General features: G+C 45.7%; 1 protein-coding gene across 1 annotated transcript; it reads left to right on the top strand.

The window, feature by feature from the left end:
* Positions 1–2,918: 2,918 nt before the first annotated feature.
* Positions 2,919–8,950, top strand: LOC117858150 (probable protein phosphatase 2C 3). Its single transcript, XM_034741163.2, has 8 exons — positions 2,919–3,401; positions 3,834–4,005; positions 4,097–4,250; positions 4,757–4,820; positions 4,976–5,083; positions 5,211–5,336; positions 5,463–5,695; positions 8,366–8,950. The coding sequence occupies exons 1-8, from the start codon at positions 3,036–3,038 to the stop codon at positions 8,583–8,585; spliced, it is 1,443 nt and encodes a 480-aa protein (XP_034597054.1). The 5' UTR covers positions 2,919–3,035; the 3' UTR covers positions 8,586–8,950.
* Positions 8,951–11,202: the final 2,252 nt, after the last annotated feature.

Genomic DNA, 11,202 nt, shown 5'->3' on the forward strand with positions numbered 1-11,202 from the left:
TTTTCGAACCTTGCAACTTTTTTGAATTTCAGAACTCTGATGTAATAAATTGTGAGACTAAGTTACTATGATGGAATGTTGTAATCTCTATGCTATTCACCTTCGTGTGAGCGATGCTTCTCGATCCTGTTTATGTGGTTAATCGGATGAAATCCGACGGTCGACCAGGTTGACTTGCTTAAAGTGCATAATCATGTGTCAGGCGACTTCAATGCATTTTAGTCAAGTTAATTTGGGCGGTTCCGCGACACACCAGTCCTCGCGCACGGGGGCTGGGAGCCTACTTCAGGTTGACGTGCCACCGCGGCTCCACCAGTCCTCGCGCTGGGGGGCTAGGCACCTGTTTCAGGTTAGCTCGTGCTCGGGGGTTGGGTGCCTACTTCAAGTCGGCGCACCTTCACGGCTCCGCCAATCCTCGCGCTCGGGGGCTGGGCGCCTACTTCAGGTCAGCACTGCGCGCCTACTTCAGGTCAGCATTGCCTCCGCGGCTCCGCTAGTCCTCGCGCTCAGGGGCTGGGCACCTATTTTAGGTCCACGCGCCTCCGTGGCTCCACTAATCCTCGCGTTTGGGGACTAGGCGCTATATTTGGATCCTTTTTATGATGGAAACAAAACATCAAATTCTTTGCCACTGGACCGATTACTTTAATCGCTTCAATGCTTGCGGGCTACTCTATATGAAGTGCGTCTTGCGATGCCCTCCATGTGCTTCCCTTTGATCTACAGGACGCCAGACATCCCGGAGCTTCACAGTCGCATAGTCATGCGCATTTGGTCATACGCTTGTGGAAGATTCAATTTTTCTTTATTTTTTGAGCACCACGCAGCCTCTCCATCGCTATGACAACTCCGCAACTTTAGCCGAGTACATTACAAGCTTCATTGCGCATCCGTCAAGCTCCTGTTCAACTCCACATTGCTCGGAGGCTTGAGGGATAAGGGTACCTGGCAGTTATAGATACCTGAGTACCCTCATGGAGGGCTCAACCAACCACTAATGGGCTGTCCCAACTTGATGAAGAAGGCAGAATCTAGGGCTCCCCACAAGCAGTTGTAATCCGACTAGATCTGATCAATAGTAACTAACTAGGGGTTCTGCCATGTAACCCTACCCCTCGGAGTATATAAGGGAAGGTAGGGGTACCCCTAGGAGGACAGCCAATCCCTCGACACAACAACCAACACCCGAGCGTAGGGTGCAATACAATCCCCCAAACAGAACGTATGGTATTACGCTACACTAGTGGCTCGAACCTATGTAAATTTCTATGTCTTGTGCCTTGCGTTATCATCAAGTTCATGGTCTTGCTATCCTCTTTATCTACAAATCAACCATCTGGGTACCTTCTAGGTGGACTGCCGATCACTAAACCGACAGTACCCATGGGTCCTCACCAACCAGGATACTGGCCGCCCTGACAAGTGGGCCTCACCCGACCATGACATGCGGGGCAAGGCATGAAGACGCGTGGAGCACAATCTGGAAGGCTGGGCAAATCAATTGAGCCTAGAAATCATGGGATACTTGTTGTAAACCGACTCAGATTGATTCCCTTGTAACAACCGACTATGATTAGATCCTATCCGACTTGTAACCCTAGGTTGTTAGCCTATATAAGGCGGTCAAGATCCTATCCGACTTGTAACCCTAGGTTGTTAGCCTATATAAGGCGGTCAGGGACGCCCCCAAGGGCACGTTAACTCTCCGCATACCATACTAGCAATACAATCCACCAGAACACAGGACGTAAGGTATTACTCTCTAAAGGCCCGAACCTATCTAAACCTTGCGCCCCTGTGTTACCATTCGAGTTCTTGGTCTTACGATCTCCCCCACCTACAAATCTACCACCTGGGTAACTCCTGTTGGACTGCCGGTCACTAAATCCGACAACAATAAATTTCAATAAAAATTTTGTCTAAAGCTTTGAGGAGGTATTACATGTATTTTCTCTTATAAACTTATAGTTTCACAGTTGTTTCAACCAAATGGTTTTCAGTTTTCTCGCACCTCACAGACCATAATAGTTTTTCTACATCTTACAACTCACGATAAGTTTTTCATAGCTTAATCAAACATATTGTAACAAGGACTGCAACTGTCCAAAGTGGGAACACCTCTCCCTTGGCATGTAAGTTCTGGACGCGCGACGATGGCTGTGGTTCACGGGTCGGCGCCGACACTCGTCGAGGTCGAGCCTCCGAGAAAGGTTCAGGTGCTCTCGCGGATTGGGGTGCTATCGTGCTCCCAACCCACGGATGCATCTGTAAATGTGCATAAAAAATTCATATAAAAATATGAATGGAGACTGTCTCACATCTTCTACCATAAGAAAAATTGATGATGAAAAAAAATATGTGCAAGAAGAAAAAAAAGAGAAATCAGTGCACGAATAGTTACAAATCCGTTACTGTTCGTGCACTTATTTCTTTTATTTATTTCTTTTTACATAAATTTTTGTTCATCATCAATTTTTACGTGACGGTAGAAAATGTTAAGAAATTCCCATTCATATTTTTTGATGAAGTTTTGATCGGTGCATCCGTGAGTTGGGAGTAACCCGTAGGAGCAACCGAACCTTTCTCGCGAACCGGGGCACGCGAGCGGCCGCGGCGCCTCGCGCCGGGCGAGGACGAGGCGACAAAAACGCAGGAGCAGCGGAGCCGTGTGCAGGCCGCCAGAGCCACGGCCGCGAGTCGACCTCCACGCCTGGGTCCGGGGGTACCGGACAAACGACCCAGCCGTCCACAACCATCAAACCTGAAAACTGCCAACCATCTCGAGGGCGACGCCGATAAAAAAAGTAAAGGGTAACAAGAAAACACAGCGGCAACACGGGCGGACTGGAGGGAGGCAACTTGACTCTGCGAGACCACCGCTGCGACTGGCCTGCGAGGCGATCGACCAGTAACACGCCGCGATAATAAAACCAAAACCGCGTCTCGCCTCCACCTCCCTTTCCTCGCGCTCGTGCCCCGTCTGTCCTCCGTCCCCCCGCCTCGATCCGATCGGGGACGGGTCGAGGGGCAGGGGAATGTCGTCCTCGTCGACGTCTTCGGCGGCGGCGCACCAGCAGCACCACCGGCGCCAGGGCGGAGGGAGCGGGCTCGTGCCGCTCGCCGCCCTCATCAAGGAGGAGGCCCGCACCGAGCGCCGCGCCGGCGCCGGCGGCGGGAGCAGGATCTGCGCGCGCGACGAGGACGCCGGAGGCTCCGGCGTGGCAGGGGAGGCGGCGGCGGAGGAGGAGGCGCGGAGGCAGCGCCCGCTGCTGCGGTACGGGTGCGCCGCGCAGTCCAAAAAGGGCGAGGACTTCTTCCTGCTGAGGACGGACTGCCCGCGCCCCTCCACCTCTGCTTCCTCCTCCGCGGCCTCGCCGCACCCCACCTTCGCCGTCTTCGCCGTGAGTACCAACCCCCACCCATCTCGCCTCTCCGCTCTCTGGGCATCCATCTCTCTAGTCTTCGTCACTTAGTGAGTTGAGCTGCAGCAGTAGCACCGCACTATTCTTCATCTGTTGATTCGGAGCTCGGGATTAGCTGAATACCGAGCTAGTGAACTTCAATTCGTTGGCCCTAGCAACTGTGCTGCATTGGGAGCGTGGAGTTTGCTTTGCATCTATGAGGGCGGTTGCTAAAAATTTGCCCTCTGCTGCAGATCTTAGCAGGCCTGTTCGTGGTTTAGGACCTAGGGCATGGGATTATGAGCTGAGAACTCGCAATTATGCACTTAACTGTTCCATGGGTGGGCTATAAAGCGGAATGCTTGACTCTGCAAGTGCCATGTGTACACTGGAGTGTTGCCAAGCGCTAATAGTACGTTTCTCTGTCTTTAGGTGCTTGATGGCCATAATGGTAATGCGGCTGCAATATACACAAGGGACAATTTGCTCAACCATGTCCTCAGCGCGATGCCACGTGGGCTGTCCAGGGAGGAGTGGTTGCACGCGTTGCCACGAGCACTGGTCGCTGGGTTTGTTAAGACGGACAAGGAGTTCCAGAGCAAAGGCATGATTCTGCAATCAATGTTTTGCAATTGCTGCTGCCTTATAAGTTATCACGAATGCTGATGAATTTCTCCTCTTTTGATGTTTACCAGGCCAAACATCTGGCACAACTGCTACGTTTGTGATAATTGACGGATGGACTATCACTGTTGCCTCTGTTGGCGATTCTCGCTGTATTTTAGATGCTCAGGGTGGGACTGTTTCTTTGCTTACTGTGGATCACAGACTAGAAGAAAATGTTGAGGAGTGAGTATTAGTTGCTTTCAAAATTATGTGGATATGGTATTTTGCTGGCAAAATTGCATGTCGACAAGCTTTTCCATGGCTTGCTTACCCATGAATTGGGATTGCATGCATGCATGCTTTGTTGGTTAACTAGCTGTATTTACTCAATTGCTAGTTGCTTTGAAAGTCTACACCTCTTCATGCAGCAATTAGTCCTCCCCTATTCTTAATACGAAGTCCAGTTTCCATTTCTGCAAAAATTAATTGGACCATGCCACCACTATTAATAGAAGTGACTAATTACTATATTAACTTGTACCAGTAATTAATATTCAAAAATAGAAAGCTTTTGTTTGCTACAGCCTTGGTTTAATGTTAGCCTTATTAACTCTAATCGGTAGCACTTCTTAATATTCTTTCATCGAGTACTAGTGTGGATATTATTGTTGACCAATTGTTGGCTTGAAAAATATATTAGTAAATGGTTATTTTTGCTTTACCAAAACTATAATGTAAAATAATGGCAGGAGGGAGCGTGTTACAGCAAGTGGAGGTGAAGTTGGAAGGCTTAGTGTTGTTGGTGGAGCAGAGGTATGCTCTCACATATTGCATTTCTTCTGTCAAGAGAATATGATTTTACATGCTAGCTTTCAATGCTATATGTATCAGACCATGCATTGAATACTAGTAGCTTAACATTTGAAGGATTAGAAAACAACATAACAAATGTCCTACCCTGTTACAAGATTGGTCCGCTACGATGCTGGCCAGGAGGACTATGCCTATCAAGATCCATTGGAGATATTGATGTTGGCGAATTTATTGTTCCTGTTCCTTATGTGAAGCAAGTGAAGGTACTCTGTTATTTCCATAAAGAAGTGTCTGAAATTCTCTTACCTTCAATGTTTAGGCTTTCCACTCTCCATGTAGATACTATCCATCAGTATGCTGATTGACTCGGTTCATTCTTCTTTCCCTTAGTTGTCAAATGCTGGAGGAAGGCTTATCATTGCTTCAGATGGCATTTGGGATGCATTGCCCTCAGAGGCAGCTGCTAAGTCTTGCAGAGGTTTACCTGCTGAGCTTGCTGCAAAGCAAGTTGTTAAGGTGAATAGTTCACCACTAGGTTATATATTGTTGTTTAACCTTGATGATACTTATGGTTGCCAGAACCATCATTGCATCACGGGACATGTTATTCTTACCGACCACATGTATGCAATAATCGTTTAGGAGGCGCTCAGGACAAGAGGGCTAAAGGATGATACAACTTGCATTGTTGTTGACATAATCCCACCTGGTCAAACAATACGACCTGCTTCTCCGCCTAAAAAGATGAACAAGTTGAAGTCTTTAATCTTCAGAAAGAAAGCAAAGGATCCTTCTCAGAAATTGACTAAGCAACATTCAGGGGCTGGTGTCGTTGAAGAGATATTTGAAGAAGGTTCAGCCATGCTATCAGAAAGGTTAGTTCAATTCTTTCCCCAAATGTTGTATTTACCAGAATTTTCATGTGTTTTTCCACTAGCTCCATTTTGAGAGGTGCGAGTAGCAGGGTTTGTTTTGTTTCAAAGGGGTTGCAGTAGTATTTGTTGTGAACCATACAAATATACTTATATGCCGACTAGGTTAGATCCTAGTAAACTATATTAGTTAGTCCGTGTATCATGACAGCCAGTGCCATTCATTCCCACCTCGTTGTTCTGTCATTGCTCAACATATGGCTTGAACATGATCAACTCCAACATGGATCCATCATGTTGATGGCAGTTGGGGCATGTGTCTGTCTGGTGTTCTAGAAGCTGCTAGCTGCTAGGTGGTAGCATATTTTGGCTAGGCTGAATCTGGTAGTGAATGGAACGTGGATGCTGGGAATTTAACATTCTTTTGTACTGTTATTTAGATGCACAATTCTCTCAAAAACCTACTTGCAATCATGCAGTGTATCTCTTGTTAGAATCCTTATTCCTTACGAATCTACTATCCTTCGCTCTTTGCTACACATCTGGAAACAAAGCTCTCATGTGTCTCGAGTAATGTGCATTGATCACATCGCTTTATAAATCATGAACATTCTTTTCAACTTATTCTTTGAGATCCATTTAAATTCCCTGCAAGGGGCTATCGGCTCCTTGCTGCATTCCATAGACATGGTAGCAAATACACCATTTTGATTGTCACTATCGTAATCTGGTTGTACATCCATCATTGATTGAAACTGAAAAGCAAATGCTGCCCATAGTCCTTATCACCTCATTGCTACACCCCATGGTGCAATTTTTTCTTCACATGCGCAATCCTATGCCATTAATGCACAGGCGAGCAGATGGTATAAGCTCATAAGCATGATGGCTGAATATGCAAAATCTGGATGCAGTGTGTCCATGATGTGGGCGCTTCATTGTGGGCCTTGGCATCCATTTTTTCTTTCATGTGAGAAATAAATTTTTAAGAGTTAAATATATTTTTTCCTCATGCACTCAGTAAGACTGTATATTGTTGTTTTGGGACTATTGCGTTCTTGCCCTTACTCTGAACTTCAATTACGATTTTGCCCTCATTTTTGTTCATGTGATTTTACCCCTACTTTTTGAAAACGAAAACGAAGCTTCCATTTGCCCCTCTTCTTGATTCCGTTAGTTATTGCTGGACTAGGCAAATTAAAAAAAACAGAAAACTCTTTAGTATTATGGGAATAGACAAAGCTCCTTTCCACCCATACCAATCCCCACTCCTGTAACCCACACGACACCTCTCCGCTTTCTCCCTTGAACCCTGTCGGCGGCGCGTGCATCAGGTGAATCGGCGATGTTGGCAGCAATTCAGGTGGGCGTGAGGCGTACGGGCGAGCCTGGGCGCTGGGTGCGCGATTTGGCCAGACGAGTGTTTGCTGGCCTGGGGCGAGGGCGTGCGACCTGGCCACGGTGCGGCCATGGGAGCTCGGGCTGCCAGGGGCACATGCACGGGCGTGCGACCTGGTAGGCCACGGACGTGAGCATGTGATCTGGCCAAGACGAGGCCGCGGGAGCACGCGCCGGCCACGACGCGGCTGGGTGAGCGGAATCCAGCGGAGGCGGCGTTCAGGCCAGGTGATTTGTGAAGAGGTTGGCTAGGACGCTATGTGCCTGTTGCTGGATCCCCATTGCTAGGTGTGTGGCGAGTGGCGATTGGTGACAACGCAGATGGCTTGATTACTTTATCTGGACGAAGGAACTGAAGAGCTGAGCCTATTGAGAAAGAACAGGCATCAGTCAGTTCAGCTGCTAAGCTGCCACGGGGTTCAGAAACTTGGACACCAAGCATGGCAAATAGTGTCTGTTTCAAAAAAAAACCCCAGAAACTTGCCCAAATATATGATGTTAAAACAGGGGTAAAATCACAAAATACTTAGAAAAGGAGGGGAAATTTTGCATGGACAAATTTGTCTTTTTCTAGCTCATTTGACACTGTTAACAGTTGTTCACGGAATAGGGGCAAACTCTCTTCAATTTCAAAAAGTAGGGGTAAAATCACAAAGGTCGGAAAAGCGAGGGGTAAATTCACAATCAGTTCAGAATAGTGGCAAGAACGCAATAGCCCCTATTGTTTTTGCTTTCAAGTGGTCAATTTTCTGCATAGTACAAACAGCTTGTGCTGATCTCTTATGTACGCATCATTCTTGCCCTGGAATAAGAAGCTGGTTGAAACTTGATTCCCAGTTCCAGCAGTTTGAGTTTTGGAGCTCAAACCGTGCCAGTAAAACTTCTGAGAGGGTTGGCTGTGCTCGATAAGAGTGATGTGAAATATTAATATCTAGGAAACAGTTAATGTCAAATGGAAATCCTGCAGTACAAATATATTACTGTTAAACATCTTAATATAAAAATACTCAGCTCTCATGCGTGTTCGAGAAAAAACTACTAGTGTTGTAATAACCGTCTACATCATCACCATATAGCATGATAATAAGTTTAAGTTTAAGGTAATTTATACATTTTTTTCACCATAGCAATAGCCTTTTCATCAATTTTCATGTTCATCTTGTTGTATACTACCATTTTTAATTTTTTTTAAAGTGAAATACTATAAATGTATTGTAACCTGTTGATTTGGGATATCCACAACAGAACACTCATTTCATCTACCTGTACCTGCAGGTTAGGTCCTGATTCAAATGGTGGGCGTACATCGTCAAGCTTGTTTACATGCGCCATTTGCCAGGTAGATTTGGAACCAAGTGAAGGCATATCAGTCCATGCCGGATCCATCTTCTCTTCGAGCTCTAAGCCATGGGAAGGCCCATTCCTCTGCTCAGATTGCCGTGATAAGAAGGACGCCATGGAAGGCAAACGGCCAAGCGGCGTCAAGGTTCTGTAGTGGACAGCAAGTCAGCAACCGATCACCATTGTAGCTTCCCGCAAAATCTCACCTTTCTTTTCTTGGTGAGCATGGACCCTTGCAGCGTTACAGAAATTTTCCTTAATTGTTAGGCGATTCGGATAATTTTAGGCTGCATTTATTTTGTTTTACTATGCGAGGAACTAGCCGACTATGTAAGTAGCTCTTGCCAAAAGGAAATGTGAAGCGAGTGAATAGGGTATCCCTTCATTTTTCTCTTTCTCTTCTATATTTTAGGAATGGACTAACTGCAGCTCGCTGCTTGCGAGGTGGATATGATAGCTAAGCTATTCTTTATTTGTAACCTATTGGTGCCTTTGCTAATAGAATATTTAGTTATTGCAGCCCTCCCCTCCTACCTTTCCTACTAATAAAATGCACCTCCATTTATTTGTTCATTTTCCTCCAGCCCTGTATAAGCCATTCTTCAGGTGAGAGTTTGGTACAGGCAAGGTAAGGGTTTGGGTACAGGCACATAATCATGGTTGAGATGCAATAGAGAATAGACCCTTTGTTGAAAAGGAGTTTTCATACGACAGAAGCCTTGGTAAAGATGACGGTGGGTGGGGAAGACAAGTCGTTTGTAATTGTTGTGCTGTGCTGGGGAGTTTAATCTCTCTTTTTAAGTCAATTTATAAAGAAACGAGTACGTCCGAAAGGCCATAGCTACACAAACGGTAGTCTGCTCGACTGGTCCGGTGGTTCCATAGATGAGAATTCTTGGTGGCAACCATGAACAGTGAGCACAGCAGTCAGCAGCATACATTCTCCGCCGCTGCTCACTTCTTGCTCCATCTCCATCAAGCGCCACTGGTGATTTTCCCTTGTTTTGCAAGCTGCTGAAGAAAACTTGCTCAGGGACCCACCAACGGGGGCTAGCCTTGCGCCTTATGTGTCGAGCAGAGCTCTAACGCTCCCCTACCTGGAGAACTGGTTTGCACGGTTCACGCACCGGCTGGCTGAAGGCAGCCTTATCCTGGGTGCATGCTCGCACCTCGCAACTTTTGAGTTTGTTGCTGAGCATTTCGCAATGCTCTCTTATGGCAAGAGTTCCCGTGAATGATAGGTGGACACTCGGGCGACTTCCGCTACGTACGTGCCCCTCTTTGCTGAGCCGCGGCATTTCTATCCATGGCTCATGAAGGTGCTGACGAAATATGCCAAGGAGCCTCAGAGAAGTTAACTAGCTTCTGAACCCGGGGTTTCCGTCTGAAATAAATGATTGTTTAGCATCCTGTTATGTCCACCACATTAGCTAGTGTGGGACTCTTGTTTTCTGTTCCCTAAGGCCATGTTTGGAAGCCTGGTTTTATAACCAAAACCTGTGTAAATTCGAGATCCGAAAAATTTTACATTTGAAACTAATATTACAAAGTGGCCAAATAGGGCCTAAGAAGAAGAACGGAAGTACTCCTATCTATGTTTGAACCCCACTCAATAGAGCACGTGTAAAATAAGGAAAAAAACACACCACAATATCTTAATAAAGAAGTTATGTTACATTGCTCACAATTCTCAGACATTTGCAGAATCAGGAGCCTCCGCATAGTTAGGTTCTGTTTGGCAGAGCTCTCAGATCTGATTCTCTGCTGAATCCAGCAGGAGCTCTGCCAAACAGTTGTTCCAGAGAGAAGTGATTCTCTACTGATTCTGTGAAGCGATTCTCTGAAATGAACTAAGAACCTGGGAGCTGAAAAAGTAGCTTCTTCTAATTCTGTGAAGTGATTCTTCATCCTAATTTTAAGAGTTTATGCTAGAGAATAAAAAAGAATCACTTTCAGCCACAGAATCACTTCTGTCAAAGAATCAACCCCATAGAGAATTAGAATCAGATGGAGCTCTACTAAAAGAGCCCTTAATCTAAGATGCCCTTACCTCCATCGCCTTTATTGCCTTGCTGAGTTCATAGAGCTTAACTCCTTGGCTGAGTTTTTATCTTTTATCTGCTCATGAACTGTCATCGCAACAACCATTTCTATTGCTTCGGGAGTTCTCTTTCCCTTAGTGCAACAATAGAAAGAAACAATATTATCACTGCTCTCAACAAATAACTCTATAATTTTTATTGCTACATGAAGGCCTTTTTATTTTACCTCCAGATCCGATATTTTTCCTTGTTCAGAAGGTCAGAACTATGAAAACATGAATGGGCCGAGTCTGCATCTTTTGGGAAACTAGAGGGCTGTAAAATTATTGGTGTCTCATTAGTTTGTTTAAATTTCTTCCCAAGTGTAGGGATCTCCAGAGAAAGATAATTCCTTGTGTGGACCCTTGACCTCTCTGACTTTGGTATCACTAACAAGTTTGTTACTGGTCCTGTTTTGACAAAATCAGAAGAATAAATTATGTGGAAGTAAAATCATACACAACGTGAGCTGTAACCTGTTGCGAAGTACAAGTACTCACCCATTTTGTTTCCCAGTTTCCTAACAGCATTCCATATGTGTCCCAACAGTGCAATCCTTTGATCCAGAAACCAACCATGCTTCATCAGAACTAAATGCTAATGTACTAATTGGGGCCCTGTTGAGTAACAAAATACACTTGTCATTCGATCTGAAGTTCAACTGGCAATAATGGTTTGGACATATTGTTT

Source organism: Setaria viridis, chromosome 5 (assembly GCF_005286985.2).
Source record: "Setaria viridis chromosome 5, Setaria_viridis_v4.0, whole genome shotgun sequence".
NCBI lineage: Eukaryota > Viridiplantae > Streptophyta > Magnoliopsida > Poales > Poaceae > Setaria > Setaria viridis.